The sequence below is a fragment of the Bombus vancouverensis genome, chromosome 8 (assembly GCF_051014615.1).
Source record: "Bombus vancouverensis nearcticus chromosome 8, iyBomVanc1_principal, whole genome shotgun sequence".
In the NCBI taxonomy this organism is placed as follows: domain Eukaryota; kingdom Metazoa; phylum Arthropoda; class Insecta; order Hymenoptera; family Apidae; genus Bombus; species Bombus vancouverensis.
The window spans coordinates 115,256-138,156 of NC_134918.1; the positions used below are offsets into that span (position 1 = coordinate 115,256).

The 22,901-nt window shown below is 34.0% G+C and overlaps 3 protein-coding genes across 4 annotated transcripts; 1 reads left to right on the forward strand and 2 right to left on the reverse strand.

Moving 5' to 3' along the window:
- Positions 1–2,741: 2,741 nt before the first annotated feature.
- On the forward strand, positions 2,742–9,381 carry LOC143302999 (omega-amidase NIT2-A-like). The gene is made up of 4 exons (XM_076620551.1): positions 2,742–2,881; positions 7,535–7,719; positions 8,112–8,280; positions 8,555–9,381. The coding sequence occupies exons 2-4, from the start codon at positions 7,636–7,638 to the stop codon at positions 8,686–8,688; spliced, it is 387 nt and encodes a 128-aa protein (XP_076476666.1). The 5' UTR covers positions 2,742–2,881; positions 7,535–7,635; the 3' UTR covers positions 8,689–9,381.
- Positions 9,382–15,841: 6,460 nt separating this feature from the next.
- LOC117164771 (uncharacterized) lies at positions 15,842–17,376 on the reverse strand. The gene is made up of 4 exons (XM_076620550.1): positions 16,902–17,376; positions 16,217–16,514; positions 16,018–16,097; positions 15,842–15,949 (listed from the first exon to the last, which is right to left on the reverse strand). The coding sequence occupies exons 1-4, from the start codon at positions 17,005–17,007 to the stop codon at positions 15,891–15,893; spliced, it is 543 nt and encodes a 180-aa protein (XP_076476665.1). The 5' UTR covers positions 17,008–17,376; the 3' UTR covers positions 15,842–15,890.
- A 4,388-nt stretch (positions 17,377–21,764) lies between these two features.
- LOC143303000 (survival motor neuron protein-like) lies at positions 21,765–22,721 on the reverse strand. Of its 2 annotated transcripts, none has more exons than XM_076620552.1 (3): positions 22,402–22,721; positions 22,039–22,221; positions 21,765–21,913 (listed from the first exon to the last, which is right to left on the reverse strand). In XM_076620552.1, the coding sequence occupies exons 1-3, from the start codon at positions 22,453–22,455 to the stop codon at positions 21,812–21,814; spliced, it is 339 nt and encodes a 112-aa protein (XP_076476667.1). In that variant the 5' UTR covers positions 22,456–22,721; the 3' UTR covers positions 21,765–21,811. The 2 variants fall into 2 exon arrangements, with proteins under 2 accessions (XP_076476667.1, XP_076476668.1); XM_076620553.1 differs by having other exon boundaries at positions 21,767–21,913; positions 22,411–22,721.
- Positions 22,722–22,901: the final 180 nt, after the last annotated feature.

A 22,901-nucleotide genomic window follows, 5' to 3' on the forward strand; every position in this document is an offset into this window, starting at 1 on the left:
AAATTATGAATAAATCTGGAATATTGTTCAATCTGAAAAGAAAAATAACTTATTGACATCATTCATTGATACGAGATTCAGAATGTTTGTTTTGTCTTGCAGAGAAAGAAGGCAGCCCTTTCTTTTAATGTGAAATAGAAAGCGAAAATTTGAAAACAGATGTTTTGGAAATTTACTTGCAAATATCGTTTTCAATATCGTGATTTTCTTCCCAATGGTACTGTACTTTCAAATTTTCCAGTATCCCTCTAAAAACAAAAAGTCGAACCTCGTTATCATTAACATAGGCATTACAAGGAAGAGAAGTATTAGAAAGCAGCTCCTTTTTATTATGGATTTCTTTATAATCGTGTAAATAAGAAATTCCGGAAATTTTTTCCTCAAGAATTTAATTCTTGTGTTTTGATTGATAATTATTACGCTGCATACTAACTTTTCGCATACTGTTCGCGTCTAACAATTTCCTAATAATAACTACTTCAAAATTACATATGTTCTTGCACGAATTCAAAAGTACGTATGATACAATTACAATTGATTCTAAAATAATAATTATTTAAAGATATTAAGATACTAATTAAACGTTTCACTATATTTCAAAATCTGGAACAACAAATTTTTATTTATAAAAAATGAAACTGTGGTTATATATTCTTTGTCATGATGCTATTTCTTATTACCATGTCGACATTTTTTAAAATTCATTTTGTTATCTCTACGCAATATGAAAATTCATATACTGCTTAATATTTTTTACATATTATCCATCCACCGCATGATATCTCCTGAAAAATCAAAATATTAATGTTATATTATTACAATGCTTCTTAAATTTCAATTTTTGACAAATTTGAAATCCAATATATTTTGCACAATTATTATTTATCAAAAAATTCTAAGTTAGTAACTTTCTTTTCAAATGGCAAATAACATATACTTTGACTTACCTGTAAGTTTTTGTTCCTAATCATCATTTCCTCTTATAGAACATCATTATTGTTCTTATAATTACTACCGGTGTCATAGATATTGTAGTGGCTACAACTGAATTAATAGAAAATGATAAATAACTGTGTATAACACTAACACATAACTGTGTATAACAATGACACATAACTTTTACTTACATATCAGTCGATAAGGGATTACTGTGATATCCTGTTGATGTTTCTTAAGGCACTTGATTAGGTGTGATACGGTATCATTCCTTATGGTATACTGTAGATAAGTATTTTAGAAAATGACAAGAATAAATCTAAATTATTCAGAGGTTCCAGTTTCGGCTTAGACATAAATACAGGACCATTTGCAAAGAAGAAAGGGTGCGTTTCTACAGCCTCGTTATAGTAACCATGAATACCAATCTCTGAATTACTGGTTACTAAACATAAATATCCTATAAAATTTAATATATTTCTTTAATTTTTAATACATACATGAGTTAGTAGTTCTAAATTATGAATCATCCTACCTGTGATATTACACTTTTCCTTATAATATCATCACTCAAGTGAACAACATTAAGATCATGTAAACCATGTCATCCTATCTTACTGTGAAGATACTTAGTTATGTTATCTGACATTATAAAAATATCATCAAATTCAAGTCCTTTTATTCACATCACATGGCCACGACGATCTGGTTCTTCGTTATATAATGTTCTAAAATTTGTCGTACATATAGGATGTACAAACCGTGATATCAAGGTATCAGTTCTTCCTTCCCAAGGGACAGTTTCATTAAAATTCTGATAGAATTAAAAATTAATTATTAATATTCTAACAATCATATATGTTAAATACATTATAGTCAACGATATATACCTGAGCGAATGTAGGGGTGATTCCTTGATAATTATAAATGTCATCAGCCCACATCATTGTGCCACTTCTTTGTACTCCAGCCTCTAGATTAACAGCCTAAACAAACATACAAAATTTTATAGAAGCTGTACAAAATATAGTATATATGCGCAATATTGAAGCGTTCAAGGGGATATGAAGGTAATGTACATCACATACACGTGTACTCTCATGCAACAAAATACAATTAGATTTAATAGTATAAGCTCTTTTATTCATCATAATAGATTGGAAATTTAAGTGTCTTACGAGGGTGAGTAAAAAGTTACCCGCTCTGTCGGTGTAGAATTTATTTTAAGCAATTGTCAAAAAAGACATACATCATTTTTTGACATAATCACTCAATTTCTGTATACACTTTGTCCATTTGCTGAACGACCTTCGTATTTTCTCATTAAAAAATGTTTTGGGCTGAGCTGCGAACCACGAATGCATCGTCGTCTTCACCTTTTCATCAGCTTTTTCGGCATCCATCTCGCACAAACTTTTTAACACCCAAATCTGTCGTGCACTATTGCATAAGCAGAGCCGTGGCTGATTTGCAAATGATTTGCCACATTATCCAGCGTCACTCGTCTATTCCATAGAGCATAAGTTCATGAGCACGTTCAATGTTGTCATCGTGGATGTGGACGGGCGTCCAGCTGTTTTTTCATAACACTTGTGCGATCTTCTTTGAACTTTTGTGCCCATTCAAACACACTTCGTGACAAAACACTTTCTCCATAATGTGCATTAAATCTTTGATAAATATAGGCATCAAACATAACCTCCGACCACAAGAAACGAATCACAGCATCCTGCACTGTTTTCCTGCAAATCACCATTGCAAAGCGCCATTACTCGCGCAACGGTCACAAACGAATTGACGTAACACAATGTAACCTACGCAGCAGCACTGAACAGATATTGACGTCATACGAAGAGTGCAGATGGATCAATACGGTCGACAGAAGTTTTAACTATCTGGAGTGCGGATAAATTTTTACCGAGAGTCGTATAGGAATCTATAATCTGTAAGTACACCTTTGGCTGAATGGAAATTTCTCTTACATATAGTCAAAAATGCAGAAACAGTGTATTGAATTGGAAAGTGATAAAAAATAAGTGAAGTTTCGAGGTTGCATGTGATTGCATGAGTACACAGGACGTTTTTAGCGAATAAAAAATAATTTTGAAAGACACGAGACTTATCTTGTATTTTATGCACTCTCTGTGTCCGAATTTCCAGAAGCTCTCTATCTTATGAAGTGTTTTAGATTAGCCGGAAAATTTTGTATGTACATACAAGAAGTATACGATCTAAGTGGAATATTCCATTATTCTCTTGATACAACAGAAACGAAATTTACAGAACTTCTCAGAAAGTTGGTTTATTATTACCAAATTAATAGAATTAATATACGTTTATCATCTTTACATACCTAAGTTGTGGAGGTTTATCGTGCGTAAAAAATTAGTGTCGTTTCAAAGTTACATTTCGTACATTTTAAGCCTATAATTTGTAACGTACAAAACAATGTAAATTTGAGCTGTTTCTTATCTCCACAATAAGAAAATCCAACTTTACGTTTTTTACACAATGATATTTATGGAATAGTAATATCATATTATTGCATCGCTTGGAGAATGAAGTCAAGGTACGATGTGACCCTAGTGTAAACGCTGGGATACCCAGCTGTGCCGCACTTATAAGCATAAGACACAATACCTATTAAATACGAGGTTAATTCATGTTGTATCAGCAGTGGTCCGCCGCGGTCAGCCTGAAAGGATCGTTAAATTTTTAATCAAAGATACTGAAATATATCGATCGAATTGTATTGAAATTATACTTATATACAGTAATAATCTTCTATTGACTTGTGTATTGAAATGCTCCAATTTATAATGTACATGTTATATGTATTTTGAGCAAAACTAAGATTAGAAGGAAATTAGATTAAATACCATAATGAGGTGTGAGAAGTGGGCAAAACTATTGAATTGTGTTTATCTATTATTTCTAATGTTTAAGACGTCGATTTGATGTTAATTCGAATTGACGTGTCTTCAGATACCGTATAGTTTGTAGTAACTCTGTAACTTAATTACCGTACAAGAATCCTCTCCACCCTGAGCATGTTCGGCGCATATTATACCATCAGTGATATCAGGTGCATTAGGAAATTTGGAATAAGCTATTTTGCATTCGGCGTTCTTAATCACTGGCATTTGTACTTCCATTAATGCATTACGTCGTGGTCGTCCTACGAAGAAAATAAGAAAGATATTTAAGACTGGAACTGTTTAATTTTATTATAAAATTGATATCAATTACTATATCTTAATGCTCCCTATCCAGCAACAAGGGGGTTATAGCCGACAAAGTTGCTCTTTCGTAGGGGCTCTTTCGTACAAATGGGATATACGTACCCTGAAAAATAAAAAAATAAATGAAAATGCAGGAAACGAATGACCAAAAGTATGAGAAAGAATTGTACACGCTTTATGACACAATATATGTGTACAGTAAGAAATTTCAGGATATGATACTTCAGTAATACTCAATAGCATATATATATATATTTGAGGACTTACTCGAAAATGGCACCTCCTCCACCAATCTAAGAATGGCAATATTATGATTGTGTATGCTTTCTATTCCATCCATATGTGCACAATGTGCTGCGGTCAAAACATGCCTAGCCGTTATCAGGGAACCTCCGCACTTCCATAGTGGTTTGTCTGGGTTTCGGGGATTACGAAAACCTAATGCAGCGATCCATGGCCAAGCGCCTAAAATGCAATAGTCATAGTTGTGAATATACATAATTTTTTCTCACATAATGAGTAACAACGATTATTATCTATTCGATATTCGATCATACAGCAGACGATAAGTACATACGTACAAATACTCTGAAATAGAGATTTGATAAAGACAGAAATTAAATTTTTATTCCACTGGAATAGAAATTATTAAATAATTCTATATAATTTCTATTTGAACTATACTGAACTATAAAGTTCAAACGTGTAATTTCTGCCCTAACAGTTTTTGATCTCTATCCATATTATTACTCCTATATCAATTTTTTATTTCAAGCAAAAAGATACTCTTCCTAACATGGAGTAGAAGAAAGAAATAATTCAAGTTAATAAGTAAAGTTACTACCGATAAAATCATAGCATTATTATTTAGTCTAATTGAAATGTACATTGATGTGCTGTTTAATGCCTTTAAAGTTCATTCTTTGCAGTAAATGGCTTATTATTAATCGGAAAGAAAGACATAAAACGTACCAAGTTCAGCTGGTTTACCATCGACCACCCTGGTATGAGAGACGTTGCTAAAACTACAGTATGGTGGTCGCCAAGCCTTATACTTATACACAGTTTTTATTAAAATTTCTCTCTTCTCTTTGTTTGGATCGTCCGGACAGCAAACGATCGTAACATTGCCCTGGTATCTGCACACTGATCGTCTATAAAAATCGGTGGCTGTACGGTACTGTATCTGCCATATTTCTTGCAGAGGTTTACATTTTCTGTAGTCAAGGCACCTGCCTTCTTGATTGTTCGGTGTGGTACATTCTGGATCAAACAATTTTAAAACATTTATACAGTTCAAAGATGCGTAAGAAAGCGACACCGATTACTCAACTTTCGAAGTAAAAAGCCGATCAAGTCCACCGGATTGCCCTACAGACACGTATTAATCCGTAAGAGTTAGTCATCATGTTGATAATAATTATCTAAAGAAACTTTTCACGTGAAAATATAAAATTTTAATTGATTAGATATTGTGTTAGCCATACTTAAGAAAGAAAATGAAAATGAATGAAATGAAAGAAAAGGACTACCTTCAACCTCATTTTTTAAATAAACACTTTGTCAGTTTTGCGGTAAATAACTTCTTAGGAATTCAGGACAGTTTTTAGTGAATCATTTTGTTTCGACCGTTCGCGGAGAGACGCGATCGCGGGATAGCACGTCAACGAGAGTTGTAAGTTCCCGTTACGATTAAATAATCGACACCACGAACTGATCGATCCCCTTATTTCGATTATGATAATAAGGGTAGTTCAATGAAATTCCACAGAATTAACACAAATAAATTAATGTTTATTTCAACAACTTATTAACTAGAAAGATATAAATGGAACAAAAAAAATGTAACTGCGTTTTGGTTGATAAGTAATGCGCGACATACCACATGTGTTGACGGTTCGACTTCTCGAAAAGTTCTGAACGCCTTTCGATTTTTTTCGTTTTTTCTGGAAGGCGACCCCCGCTACGTTCGGATCACGCCACATTCTTTTACGCGAGGTAAAATACGGGCCACGAGTCGACGTTTCTGGAAGTCGCCCTGCTTAATGAACCATGCGCTTGCCACTATAATGTTTGTTTGCCGGGCAGACGCGACGATCCGTCTGCGACATTATAGTGCCGCGATCGATAGTTAAGAATATGACCTATGGTAAGCCGCATGGCGTAACATTCTCCCCCCGTTGAGAGGGTACCGATCAAACTAGCGAGGTGTGGTTGAAGTTCCCATCTTATTTCGTCTCGGTGGCTAGTTGTTCGGGTTTCTCGAGATCGGGTTGAATTGGCAGTGGGACAAGCCTTTTGACGCCCCGATCCAAAATGCTCTTTGCCGTCTGAACTGTAGCTGTCCGGATGACACCATCGGCGCCTGGATGAACCTTGATAACTCGGCCCAGAGGCCAATGCATGGAGGGAACGTTGTCCTCTCTGAGGATGACGATTGTGCCCTTTTGGATGCTGTGTCCACCCTTGCTCCATTTATTGCGGTTGGTTAGCTCGTTCAAATACTCCTTATGCCAGCGGTTCCAAAAATGTTGTTTAAGCTGTTGGATATGCTGCCATTTGGAGAGTCGGTTCGATGGAATGTCCCTGAAATCTCGATCACGTAAGCACATTAATGAATCGCCAATGAGGAAATGTCCGGGAGTGAGGGCTAGGAGATCATTTGGATCGGTGGAGATAGAAGTTAGCGGGCGGGAATTGAGGACTGCTTCTATTTCTATGATAAGAGTATTACGGTGTTAAGCTCATATGTTTCTGTTTCTCCACTCGCGCTGCGCCATAATATCCTTTGATATTTCCGATCCTCTGGTCGTACGAGGAATTGCCGATACATTTTCTCGATGTCGCCAGTGAGTACGTACTGATGAGCGCGGAATCTAATTAATATACAAAATAAATTGTGAATTGAGTCGAGAATATAGGATTTCCCCATTTTCATGATTATCGTGATTTTTGTATAAATATATTTTTTAAGATACTAATAATTAGGTACTTATAAATTAGTATTATCAATTATTTTGCATTTATAATTCCGCCTCTAGTATAAGTGTTAATTGAAAACTAACTTTATGTTTCAAAAAGTACTAGCAAAGTCGTTGAGTAACAAGCCACTGATGCTAACACAAATAGCATTGTCGTAATTAAGTATTTCTAAATATTCATTTTTCATTTTGAACCTGTAGAAACAATTTATTATATATACTATTAGCTAAGTAATTGCATATTTAATTAAGTCGAAATATAAAACTTAGTTATTTTGATAATTTAGAAAATAAAAAACTGACAAACATTTCAATTTAATTTATGGTTGGAACAAAAGACAGTTATTTTTCATTAATTGAAATATTGCAATGCAGAGTACTTTCCAAAATACGCCGAGAGTATTCCTGATGGTGAAACGAGCGTTGCTTCATCGAACGCAGCTAAAGAAAACAACATCTATGTAGTTGGTGGTACGATGCCTGAAATAGAGGGCGATAAATTGTACAATACCTGTACTATTTGGGGTCCCGATGGAACTTTGATAGCAAGACACCGAAAGGTAAGTAATATATTCCTTTATGGCTTTGAAGTTGAAAATATTGGGGTGAAGAAAGTGACTCTATCTAGGAATAATTTAGGAATATACATATGTACATACGTATACTATAACCAATTCTATAATTTACGGTTTATAAAATACGTTATGATACGGGAAACGCCCATTTTTGTTGTAATGTGTTTGTTGTTGTATAAATTTTTCACATACGAAAATACTTATTTTTTCTCCTTTTTAAACATTATTAAATGATAAGATTTTTTAATAAAAGAAAGTGATAAAAACGCTGTCAGTTATTAAATAAAAAATAATTAAAGTTTAGGAGTTGGTAACTTTGATATTAAATTACAAAAGTTGCAGCAATAGAATTAGCTACCACATTTTTATGTTATTAGGTACATCTATTCGACATCGACATTCCTAATAAGATTACTTTTCGAGAGAGTGATTCACTCAGTCCTGGTAACTCCCTAACGACGTTCGATGTGAAGGGCTGCAAAATAGGTATTGGCATTTGCTATGATATTAGATTCGAGGAAATGGCACGCATTTATCGGAACAAAGGTACAGTAACTTAACCGATCAATACTTAACTAGCAAAAAATTAAATATCTTTCTTAAATATATTCTATATAAAATTAATATAATCTGTAACTCTGTATAAAAAGAAGCTTAATTTAAAAAACCAGTATATTTGCTGAAAATGAAACAAATAAAAGAATTAAAAGCACAATAAGAGGACTGTCCTCGCATATTCAGAAATGATGGAATGTGAACCGTGCAACTACGAAGTTAATTGGTATTCGGTGGCTTCATATTTCCTGCTTCTCTGGGTTAGGTTGCCAAATGCTGATATATCCAGCGGCATTCAATATGACCACTGGACCATTGCACTGGTCTTTACTTCAGCGTTCCAGAGCGAATGATAATCAATTATACGTTGCCTGCATATCACCGGCTCGTGTTCCTTAAGCAAGTTACGTCGCATGGGGACATACACAGTTGACCAATCCCTGGGGAAAGATTCTTTACGATTTGGAAACTCAAGAGAATATGGCAGTCACCGATATCGGTAATTTACAGCTTAAAATTAAAAGCGAGAGATCCATGATGTAATTAATTTTTAGTCTCGTTAATTTATCGATTTAGCCATCTTCCTCTGTATTTGTTGAATTTATTAGTAAGCATTACTTATTACTTCGTATGTTTCTTTTTTCTATCAGATGTAAAAGTTGTTGAGGAAGTAAGGGCTCAGATACCTACATTTTCTCAGAGACGTACAGATTTGTACGACACTGTCTGTAAGAAGGAGTAACTCTACACTAAAAGAGAAAATGTTTTTTTATAATATTTCTACTACCATATCCTTTTTTTGTGAATTATTACTAATTTCTTATCATTTGTACTAAATGAATGACTCAATTAAGAAAACCAAAACGTTATAAATAATAATCTGTATATCTTGTGTATCAACATGTAATTGGATATTATAATAATATAGGAATGCTATAATAATATAGGATAATAATATAGGAGAATAATAATATAGAAAAAAATACATGCTTTTAAACACCTTTAATATCGATCACATAAATTGTTATAATTCACAATGATTACGCATACATAAAACACCCCTTGATAGTAAAATTTACGATCAGAAGGCAATTACGTATCGTTTAACAACATTTAATTTATAACACCTTTTAAACATTTAGACAGATTAACACATAACACTTCTTATATATAAACATCAATTCGAAGTTATCAGCTTGGAGAAATTGGTCGATTAATACCTGTAGATTGTCTGTCTCGATGAAAGACTTAAAGAGAGCAAAAACATGATAATGCCGCTAATATAATATTCCTTCTTTCTTGTATCTGTCTGCCTCTCAGGTCGTTTTACTAATTACAATAAGTAATTTCGACTTCTTTGCGCTCTCTTTTAACGCATTCGAGACCGAAAGAAATTCATATCAGTCAGTAGGCAAGGGTATAATATACATATTTTATATATAACTTATGTAGTAATGTATATATCATGTTAATTTCATATTTTTTCAATATAGAATTATTATATATATATATATATATATATATATATATGACTGTACATAATACATTATAGAATAACATAGTATATAATTTTATATTTTAAAAATATGAGGCATACTATTTAAGATTATCATCGATTTAAAATCAAAGTATGAAAAGGATACCCTGGAGAGCGTAAAACACAGAATCATTCTAACTAAACATTCAGATCGTACCGACACGTAGGTATCGTCTTACAATTAAATCTCGGTCTCGAATGGATTAAAATGAAATACATACTTGCAGCTTCAACATCTTCAATATCGAGGAGATTCAAACTTTACAAATAAATGTAAATTGCGATGTAAAACAAAGCGATGTAAGAAGGGAAAAAGGAGGAAAGGAGGAACGGGGAAGCAAAGAGAAGAAACGAATTTTTCATTTTCTCGAAACTGGATCAAGTTTCAATGCGTTAAAAGAGAGCGCAAAGAAGTCGAAATTACTTATTGTAATTAGTAAAACGACCTGAGAGGCAGACAGATACAAGAAAGAAGGAATATTATATTAGCGGCATTTTTGTAGCCATTATATATGGTTTCGATCGCATAATTAATCAGTATCAACTTACCAGTCTTTAACGGAAGGACAAAAAGAAGAGCAGACGGCACACAGACCGCAATCATGATCATTTTCAAGTAGAATCTCAAACTGCCGTACATCTTCGAAAACTTCGTTAGTCGTAAGGGATCAAAGGATGATGTCCGCGCTGCGGAAAATAGATGAGAAGCGGCTATTTCAACAACCACCGTGTAGGTACTGCACTAGCCAGAAGTATCTGCGACAGAAATCAGAATACACTCGTTTTCGCATGGTTGGATCAATTTCGCGTGGGACTAACCTGATTGAACCTAACGCGGGATAATTGCTCAACTCACGACTTTAACCAGCCCGCTTGATTCTCTGTAAATGCTTGAAATTGACGCTTGGATTCTTTCCAGATTAACTAGCTTTGCCCCTCCCTCCCTTTATCTATTTTCTTAGATCGACTTAGACTGCCACAACATATTATCTTTCTTCTTTTCTTTTCTTTTCTTTCCTTTTGATCTTTTAAAGCCCTAAATCGCTGGCTATTTTGTATACTATATATTTTGTACACTCAATTACTCTGTAAGTCATAAGTACATATGTTTTACAACGTTATTTGTCATATTTCAGTTAAGCCGCAGAAAAGCCAGAAATATATTTTCAGCATGTTTTAACGCGCCCCTGGCAAAGATCTCAAAAACGAGTTGCGGCACAATTTAAAGCGACAAATAGCATCGCGTGTCTCGTTGTGGTAACACTCGGTTCGCCAGCTTTTTAAAAGTGCTCTCCGTCTGCTTTTTCCTCTCTTCCCTGTCTCTTCGTTTTTCCTTAACAAGCAAAACCATTTTCGCGAGGACGAGAGTACGGAAATGACATACTGGCAATTTTGTTTTGTGATAATACAAGCAGCTCGGTTTCAGTGAATTAAACTTGGCCCCAAGCTTCTACTTATCTACCTTCCTTTCCTTTATTTTCCCTTCTATATCGGTTTTGCGGTTTTCCACATTTCCATCACAATAAACCATGTTTTTTCTAGATTTTAAATGTTAGCCAATGATTCACGGCAAAAGCGTCGACTGTAAATATATTTGTAGTTGCAATAGCAACAAGTATGTTTTCTCAAATAGAAAATATTGGGAGCGTACACGCTGGCAAAACAATTCATGAATAGCTCGTCTTCTGCTTGTTATTTGTTTCGATACTGTTAGCAAACAAATTCATGAAACATACTGGTATAGCGTAAAATGAACATAAAAGTTTTGCGTACACTTGAGAGCTGAACTTTGGTTGTTATACGTATATTATACATATACGCACACAGTTATGTATATGTATATATATATATATATAAAATTCCTTAGAACTTTGAGCTTAATAACATATTAAAATCATTAACATTAAGGAGGTGAACTTTACTTACCAATTACCAAAGTTTCTTCCGCCAAATAATACATAAAAATTGAAAAAGATAATGTAACTAGTTTTAACTTTTTTTTGTGTTATAATTTGAATCACTCGATTTATCCGACTGAGGATGGTCGATCGCAATCTCAATTTATACGTATTCTCATCGCATGAAATAGATCACATGAGGGATTTTCAAAAGTCGATGGAATATTAATCGCGATTAATTATTTGTAGGTGTATTCTGTGCGGCTAAAGCAGTCACCTAATGAATTATTGAGTACCAGGAATGTTAGCGGTAAACAGGATTGCGGCTATGAATGATTCTCTAATGTGTATATTAGAGATGAATTTGATAATTTATCCTCATAATATGCAATCCGCTTTTAAGTGGAAATCATAATTAACGATTTCTGTTTGATTAAATATGAAGAGCAGATAAATCGATACGCTTAAATCAATATTAGAATTTCTTAACATTTTTATCAAATATTTTAGCACTGTAAAAGCGTCGTAGTAGAGAAATATTAGGTTGTTCCAAAAGTTTCTTTCGTTTTATAAGAAAGTAATAGATGTACAACATTTTTCGTTTTATATTATTTTATTGAATTACGTGTGGTCCACCTTTTTCCAATTTAATGTAAAATAATATAGAATAACATAAAACAAAATATGTTGTGCATCTGTCATTTCTTTATAAAACGAAAGAAACTTGGGACAACCTAATAGAAATTTGCTTTTATTATCTATTATAAAAATGGATTGTTAATCCTCTAGGAGATACGAACAATATAATTGCAATTAATAAGGAATAAGTTAGCATAACTTAAACCAGCTTTTGCAGAAGGCTATTAGCTAAAGATGTTTATTAAACAATGACAACATGAATTTTCTTAAGTACCCCATTTGGTACTTAATCTACTTCGTAAGTACTGTGTGTCCTAGCCTTCAAAGGATGCAATTTTAACCAGAATGTTTCACATTACTTATCCGTATTATTTCCTTGTAATATAATTTATATTTACATTATCTACGTTACGTTACATTCTACGCGTTAATGTAATGTGATTTTTATTTCTAATCGAAGTTATTCAAAATTTGTAGTATCTCAATAAAAAATTAACAGCCTGCAAAAACTTCACAGAAGCATTAGTATCTTCGAAACTATTGAATTCAAATGGCTAATATTCCTTAACAATATGCATTCGACGACGTTTATCGAGAGAAGTATGTGGCGTAATAGTTAAACTTTCAATTCATATACATATATCGTTTATGAAAAAGTAGTCATTCTGCTTTTGTGATCTGTGACACACTATAAATTCTCATAAGCTAACTAACGCCTAATCTTCTGTAACGTATTAATATAATATAGGTATGTATATCTCGACTTTGAGCAACCAATTGGTGATAAATAAGCTTTAGTACATACTTCTTACACGTAACAAAAGACCAGTTAACATCTCTGCTCTTAAAAGAAAAACGAAAGAAGCTCTGAAAAGCTGCAGAGTTCAGGTCGAATAACACCAGCTCAGATAAATGACCCTCTAACTTACCTTTGTCCTCATCGACGTCAGTGATTTTAAAGCTAGTTATAAAGTGCACTTCTCAGCCAGCGTCCACGGCAGTCAATATTATTTAACGGGTCTTAACGCGATGTAAAAAGGGAAAAAGGAGGAAAGAAGAAACAGGGAAGCAAAGAGAAGAAACGAATTTTTCATTTTCTCGAAACTGGATCAAGTTTCAGGCTGCTCGCCAAAGAGTCTGTAGCTAACGAGACAAGATTAGACAAACCACGCTTTAAAATTCCCACAGAACTATAATAATCCTCGAAATCAATACGATTCGTCGATCCATCGCCTGATTAAAAAATGAGATAGGATGAAGCTCACTAGTCGGCCTTTGAAATTTCAATAGCGCTTACGGCTCGTATACTCTAGTTTGAATGCTACAATGTAAGCCAAGTCAGCTGTAACTAGCGTTCGCGTGATTGTCGCTATCTATTATTCACGCGTTACACGTTCACCAGACAAACGCGTCTACCGGTTGACATTGTTTTCTGTCCTGAGTTTCAAAGCAATTATGTTGCTTCGTGTAATCAAATCTCGCCAAACTAACGATAAGTTCTTGTTTGATCTTACACAGTTATTAAAACTATACAAGTTAAACCAATCTATCGTAATATCTACCAAAATATCGTAATATTTCTCCAAATTCCAAATATGTTATTGTGTTGTTTGAAGTATTCCTTCATTATTATTAGTATAATAGAACGATAATATTTATTGTAAATATGTTATTAGGGGCATTGATGCAGCTTTACTCAGGCGTCTCGAAAAGCAAATATACGTATCATTACCCAATGAAGTTGCTCGACTTGGTATATTCAAATTATACCTTAGCAACCACTTATTAGGAAATACAGATATTGTAAACCACATAGTAAAATGTACTGAAAGATATTCTTGTGCAGATATAAAATTGTTTTGTAAGCAAGCGTGGCTACTAGAAATAAGCCCGATATGGAGGAGACTTGAAAAGAAAGAAACACCTGTTACCACTTTGAAATATGAATTAAAAAGTTATGAAATATTAGCAAAATTGTTAAAAAAAATGTCACCTACAGTTATGCAAATAGATAAATATGATACGTGGAACAAATAAATACGCAATCGTAAGGACAGATATTGAAAAATATAAATAAATGGATTATCGTTCGAGAAATCATTCGCATGTGTGTGCATGTGTGTATGCGCGCATGTGTGTGCGCGCATGTGTGTCATGTGTGTGCGTGTGTGTGCGCGCACGCGCTATAAGCTAAGTTTAAAATATTCGGTTGTATTATATCCTTGTATTATATATGTCGGAGATGAAAGGAAAACCGGAGCCTTCCCTTTGCAATTTTGAGGAAGCCTTCTAATGCTTTAGCCTAGATTTTATCATAACTGTAATTAAGCAATTGTCATTTGTAATTGTTTGATATTTGTGAAAGCGAAAGTGGGTTCGAGGTGACAACTGGTCGCCGAACGTAGCCACGGTCACGGGATAAACGTTTTGCCTGACGAAGGTGTGGATCGGTTGTATTGTTCTCCCTAGAAATCACATAGAATTGTACTTTAGAGATGTCGATATAATGGGACACACGTTGTGTTAGGAATCAATCTCCAGACAGAAACTGCCTAGTAACGGCGTTTGAATCTTTCTCGATGTTTCCAAAGAGTATACAACAAACTTTTGACAGAAATTGCCTAGCAACAACGATTGGAAACTTCTCGATGTTTCCAGCGAGCATATAACAAACAAATGCAGTCGAATAGCGAAAAAGATTTTCATCAGATATTCATTCGTGTGATCGCCTTGGAAAGTGATACATCGAGCAATTTACCGAGTGTCTCAGCAATTGTATTTTGTGTTTAAAATTATTCTACACATAGTAAAGAGTTATCCCGTTGACCGTGGATTCGTTTGAACCCCGGAACATTGTTAATAGCGTTAATTAAATTCATTATTCGTGAAACCTATCAATCGTTAATCTCATTATACGTTAAATTCATTATTCGTAAGACATATTATTCGTTCCTCTTATTGTTCGTTAAACTTATTAATCTTTAATCTAATTATTAGTTAAACTTATCATTTGTTAATCTTATTATTTATTAAACTCATTATTCATAATATTTCGTAAAATCTTTTTTATTCGCGTAAATATATTCTGTTTCGTAAAACAATGGCTAATTATTCGTTCCTCTTATTGTTCGTTAAACTTATTAATCTTTAATCTAATTATTAGTTAAACTTATCGTTTGTTAATCTTATTATTTATTAAACTCATTATTCATAATATTCTGTAAAATCTTGTTTATTCGCGTAAATATATTCCCCCGTTTCGTAAAACAATGGCTAATTCAAACGAAGGATCATTACGCGCCTTAAATCCTAATGATAACCCGACATATATATGTGAGTGTATTTTATCAAAAATATGTTTTTTATGTTTTCTTATCTTAGTAATTATTTTTAAAAAAGTCTTAAAGTCTTATATGAAAATAAAGCTGTTCTTTATTTCAAATAATTGAAGTAAATAAATACAATGAGTTTTATATTTTATTATATCTTATATTATTGTTATATTGTTATTGAAAAAATTGATATAATCAACAGTTCTTTCTGTTCTCTTGATTGTTTCTTGCTTGTTTCAAACCATGATAATAACCTACAAAAGAAATAACATAGTCCATTGAAAATTTAATATACAATAAAATACTTATATGAAATAATTACCTGTGTAATATACCATGTAACCACTAATATACCATGACATCAACATACTTGAAAGTGCGTCTGTATCATTATCTGGTAATCTAGTACATTTTATTAAAATTTCGTATTTTTTTCCAAATAAAATGTTAAACTTATTCCAAATTACTTATTAATATTAGAAGTATTCAGCATTCCATTAGAATTTTTAAATTGTACTTACTTGGCCATTAATTGTGGTGGTAAAGGAGGTGCAGGTGGCATTATATCAGTCATCGAATTGAAAGATGGTCCCGGTATGAAGTGATGTTTATACGCATTTGCTTCTTCAGAGTCACAATCCATTTTTTCTACATTATATTTTTTCGAATTTACATTTGTAGAAAAATTAGTCTCACAAGTCTCATCGTTCTCTTCATTGAATTTCTCTTCCAAAGCTTTCTTTTGTTGTGCTATTTGACTTTGCAAACCTTCTGATTCTAAAAGAGAACTCAACTCGACTTTCTCTGTATTACCATAGCCTAAACACAGAGTAAAAGAAATTTTTGTCATTTAATAGAATGACTGAGTGCCATTCAGTTACTGTCCTTACAGGCAATGTATTAGAATTTCCCGTGCATAAATGTATATGTATAAATGTTTGCCTTGATATATGTAGTAATAATCACTCGTCTAATGAGGAGAATTATATTCCAAGCAGCTAATAATGAACAATAAGTAACATGCATGTTTATGGTTCATGACCCTATATCCCACGGGTCTCCCCATAGACATTGACAGGTACTCCTGCCCAGTTAAGGACCTGCTGAATGACACTGTGATAGACTATGCGAAAGCCTTTACTTCATATATATATGTATTTTTAGTACATTTCTTAATTGACATAACCATCATGCTAAAAGTATTACCTACAAATTTTACAACACACGTGCTGTTGAGGTTATTCGGTGTGTAAACAGAGAAAACACGTGGATAAATTGTAAGGTAGAAAATATATTTAAGTAGAAGTGTCATAAGTAAAAATACAATTTGAGCTGGTCCAGATCCGCACGCTAGCTGTGTTACCTAATAACTGAAAAACCCCGAAGCCAACGTCGCCTGTCTACTGTTTATGGCCTGACTTCGTCGCAGTCTTTTGTCTACACGCTGTCGATGGCTTCAGTGCTTGAGAAAACTAAAAAAGACCAGATGTAGAGTTTTCTTAGAAGTGGTAACCACTTCAACACCCTCCCTAAAACTCTACATCCCTACAAACAATTATCTCAAATTTACAAATTATCTCTTAATATTTTCTAACTCTTGTCGTAAATATCTGAAAATTAATTTGTCAATGCCTTCTCAAGTACATTTGCCAGCCGCCTTTCTCTTTTCCATACAAATTAATTTATTACACAAAAAAAAACTAGAAGGCTAAACAGATCATGTAGAGTTTTTCCTCTTTTTTTTTTTTGAGAAGTAATAATCACTTCGACACCCTCCCTAAAAACTCTACATGTTTACAAACAATTACCTCTTAATATCTTTTTTACTTTTCAAACCTAACTTTTTCCTTAAATATTCAAATCTCGGTTTTGGCAACGCCTTTGTACATATATCTGCCAATTGCTCTTCGCTTGTTACATACGTTATATCAATTTCGCCTCTATTGTATAAATCTCGCAAGAAATGATATCTTACGTCAATATGCTTACTTCTTTGATGGAATTCTGGATTCTTAATTAATTTCACGGCACTAGTATTGTCTACACATAGCATATACTTAAGGATCTCTAATTTACATTCAAGAAATATTTTCTTTAGCGACATAATTTCTTTCGCTCCTGAGGCTGCACTGACATATTCAGCTTCGGTCGTAGATAGAGCTATACATTGTTGTCGCTTACATTGCCATGTGATGGCCGCATTCGCATACTTACATACAACGCCTGATGTCGACTTTCTTGTTTCTTTGTCGCCTGCATAGTCAGCGTCGCTAAAGGTTTCGAGACTGCCTGCTTTTGTATATAAGAGTCCCATGTCTGCGGTCCCTTTTATGTAGCGCAAAATTCGTTTGACTAATTTCCATTGATACTGGTTTGGATTCTCTAAGTGTCTCGCCGCTATATTTATTGCAAAACTAATATCTGGCCTACTTACGGTTTGTAAAAATATTAAGTTCCTTACGGCTTCTCTGTATGGTGCGTTACAATCATTATCGCCTATGTTACTTTCGTTCCAATTAGTCTCGATAGGTGTAGAAACACTGTTTGCCTCATTCATATTAAATTTTTCCAATATGTTTTCGATATACCTACTCTGATGAATGAATATTGAACCATCTTCTAATCTATTAATTTCAAGTCCAAGAAAACTCTTTACTTCTTTCGAACTCGTAATTTTGAATTCTTTATTTAAATCATCGAAGAATTTATCAATTAAAGATTCGTCTGAAGCTGCTACCAGTCCATCGTCTACGTATATGGTCATCAACATTAATTTGTCGTCTTCTGTATAAATATAAAAACAAGGATCTGCGTTACTCTGATAAAATTTTAAGTTCGAGATAAATTTTGTGAAACGTTCCGTCCAACATCTTGGAGACTGCTTTAAGCCATATAGGCTTTTTAGCAATTTACAAACCCGATTTGTACCATCATCATAACCTTTAGGTTGGTTCATATAAATATCTTCTTTCAGACTTCCATATAAGAATGCGGTTTTAATGTTGAACTGTCCGAGGTGTAAATTATTTTTGGCTGCAATACTGAGCATTAATCTAATTGTGTCAAACCGAGCAACGGGACTATATGTTTCCTTATAATCTATGCCTTCTTTCTGTGAACACCCTTTTATTACAAGTCGCGCTTTGTATCGTTCCGAGTTGTCCGGATTTAGCTTTATCGTTAAAACCCACCTATTGCTAAGTACCTTCTGATCTTTAGGTTTTTCTACAAGTATCCACGTCTTATTTTCATGGTGCGATTTCATTTCATCATTCATAGCTGTTTCCCATAACTCTTTCTTTTCGGATCTCATCGCTTCGTTAAAATCCACCGGTAATTTTTCCGCTACGTACGTTACTGGGTTACCATAAAAATCGGCTCGTTTGATCTTATCTCTATCTCTCAATTGTCTCACATTGTCGCTAATTCCATGAGGTTGTTTTTCATGTTCACTCTCTGCACTTTCATACGTACATGCTCTATCGCTCTGCGCACTCACATCTTCGCGCTCGACAATTTTCGGTAAACTTAATTTTACGAATTTCGCATTTTCTAGTTCAGGCTTAAATATTACGTCACGGCTTAATATTACATTTTTTACTGTTGGCACGTACACTCGATACCCTCGTCCGTTATCTAAATAGCCTACCAAATATCCTTTGTTAGCCTTTTTGTCAAGTTTTGTCCTTTTCTCCGCAGGTATGTGAGCAAAGCACTCAGTACCGAAAACCCTAAACTTTTCTAAATTCGGCGGTTTCCCGTACCACAGTTCATATGGTGTTTTCTTATCTTGTCTTGTCGGCCCCGTTTTATTTATGACATGTACTGCTGTGTTCATGGCTTCGGCCCATAAGAACAGCGGTAGATTTGGTTTCGAATATAGCATCGACCGACCTGCCTCTACTATTGTTCTATTTTCCCTTTCTGCGACACCATTCTGTTCAGGAGTGTATGGGACGTTAATCGTGTGCCTAATTCCCTGACTTCTTAAAAATTCTTTGACTTCTTTATTTTGGAATTCTTTCCCTCCATCACTATGAATTTCTTTAATTTTATCCTTAAATTGATTTTCAACTTCTAGGCAAAAGGTTTTTAGTTTTTCAATTACTTCTGACTTACGTCGTAAGAAGTCAATCTTTGTGAATTTTGAAAAATCATCTTTAAATGTCAGAAAATACAGTTTCTTGCCTAATGACTCGACTTCCATAGGTCCACATACATCCGTATAAATAATTTCGCGAGGTTTAGTCGCCCGATTGATTTTCTCGTGAAAACTCGATCTATGCTATTTCCCGTACGCGCAACCTTCACAGAAAAAGTTATTATCCTCTACAACTTTCATATTTGAATTCTTTAAGAATTCTTTAACATGTCTGATGTTCTGATGACATAGCCGTTCGTGCCATAACTGCAATGTGTCCGCGTTTGACTCCGCTCTATTGCTAAAATTACAAACTGACGGTATGATAACTCGCATATCTACTTTATACAAATTTCCGATAACAGAACCTCTTGCTATTATTTTCTGATTTTGTAAAAATATGCAATTGGTCCCTTCCTTTGAAATACAAAAATCTATGCCCCTTCTTGCGACAGATCTAATCGAAAACAGATTTCTTTTCATACCTGGTACGTATAGAACATCGTTCATTGTACATGTTACCCATTTGCCGTCCACAAAAGTCTCTACTCTGATTTTTCCTTTGCCGCACGCATCCATGAACGTACCATCGCCGATCTCTATCTTCACCGTGTTATCGAATTCTTCGAAAACGCTGAACCATTCCCGTCGTCCTGTCATGTGATCCGTAGCTCCTGAGTCGATTATCCAAACATCAGGGTTTGCCGTTTGTATCGCTGAGGTACTTCCTAATAGACCAATTCCGCTGTGATCCCGATTTTGGTTTCTAGGTTCCTGGTTGTCTCTACTGTTGCTTCTTTTGTTATTTTTAAAACAGTTTTTGCTGGTGTGGCCTTTCCTTTTGCATATAAAGCATCTAAAGCAATCCTTCTTCAGATGGCCAACTTTTCCACAGTTAAAGCAACTTGGTCCTTGTTTCTCGTATTCACGTTTACTTGACTGCTTCTGCTGTTCCCTTTTATAATTATTACCTTTTGTTACCAGTGCCACCGATGTTTCCTGGTCGTCTTCCTTCCATCTAATTTCTTCCGTCATCAGCCTGGTACTAAGCCTGTCTAAGGTCTTCTTTTCTTCTTCCACGGAATCCCACGCACTGTGAAAATGATCGAATTTGTTTGGTAACACCGATAAAATGCGTGTTATCAGCATTTTCTCGCCAATTTCACTCCCAAGGACTTTCATCTTCGCCGCTATGAGTTCCAACTTTGATAGGTTGTAAGAGACATTTTCAGATTCTTCCCATTTAAAATCGAAGAACTGCTTCTGGACCATATTTAAATTCTCATCCGACTTCATGTCATATACTGTATTCAGCTTTTTCCACATTTCATGTGCTGTCGTGCAACATAAAAGAAGATCCAACGGTTTCTTTTCTACTGAGGTCACGATTAATTTTCTCGCTAATCGATCTGCTTTCAAAAATCTTCCACGAGCGATTTCTTTCTCCGCGCTGTTACCTGGATGACACAAATTCCCTTCACACACGTTGATCAGGTCGTCATCTTCCTCCAAAAGTGTACGCATAACAAAACGCCACTGGAGCCAATTTTCTTCGCCGCGTAACATCTCGACCTTCGCACTTGCTGATTCCATTTTAGCACTATCCCTTATTTTACTAAGCACAACACTTTAACAATTTATTCACTTCACGTTGCTACCTTGCAATTTACAGCCCTGGGCCCATAACCTGTTGAGGTTATTCGGTGTGTAAACAGAGAAAACACGTGGATAAATTGTAAGGTAGAAAATATATTTAAATAGAAGTGTAATAAGTAAAAGTATAATTTGAGCTGGTCCAGATCCGCACGCTAGCTGTGTTACCTAATAACTGAAAAATCCCGAAGCCAACGTCGCCTGTCTACTGTTTATGGCCTGACTTCGTCGCGGTCTTTTGTCTACACGCTGTCGATGGCTTCAGTGCTTGAGAAAACTAAAAAAGACCAGATGTAGAGTTTTCTTAGAAGTGGTAACCACTTCAACACGTGCCATTGTTTTCGTACATTTTTGATATTATAGCTTCATAAATTTCTCCATCCTCTGAGTATATTGCACGATAAGGTGCTCCTATGATCCATTTCTATAGAGAAAAGATGTGTATACAAATAAATATAAGTAAATAGCAAAATAAAATAATTTGCTTCTTAATCAATATATTTAATAATATTCTGTATCAAATTTGTAATATTCTATCAAAATCACAACCTTGTGTAATTTACTTGCGTGTTTAGGCTGCTTAAGATTTTGTAGGTTTTCTTTCGGTTGAGAATTTCCAACATCCATTCCCGTTCGCTTGATAACTTCTTCTTTTGCTAAATTTATTGCTTTATCATATGCTTCTATTAATGCACCATCATCCCAAACATTATCATTGGCTGTGTCTGTATCCTTTTGAGATAGCAAATTATACGTTATTAATATTGATACAAGTATTTTATTATCAAACTATTGCAAATTATCATATATGTCATTTCTCAAAAATTGACTAAAAGGTAGTGGATACTGTTAATTACTATTATGCTAAAATCTTGTACTAAAATAATGTTAAAACCATTACGTTTCCATTACCATACATACGTTTCCATTTCCTCGTATAAAAAGAACATTCATATCATCTGCCATTTTAAAATAACATCATTTAAATATTGAATTTGCTTCTGAAATATTAATTTGTCTCATTTCTTTAACTCTAACACATTGTAAACAATGATGACATTATACCAACTATAATACTAAAAATCTATTCCCCATTCATTCGAAAGATTATTTTTTGAAGCAAGGTTAACATTGAATGTTCCCAAACTTCAATAACTGTATTTTACTTTCTTTACAATATCTAACAATATATTAGAATACTATAAAAAAATATTGTATGCACAAGAAACTGTTTATAGGGAAATAGCAAAAGAATTAATCACATATTATAACTAAAACGAGATTGTTAAGTAGATTATATTATACTGCATATGCGTTAGTGTTTCAGCTGGTAAATATAGTTTTTATATCTGAAGATAAATAAGATTTAATTCTATAAAATTGCATAATGAATTATACATCTATCTATTACT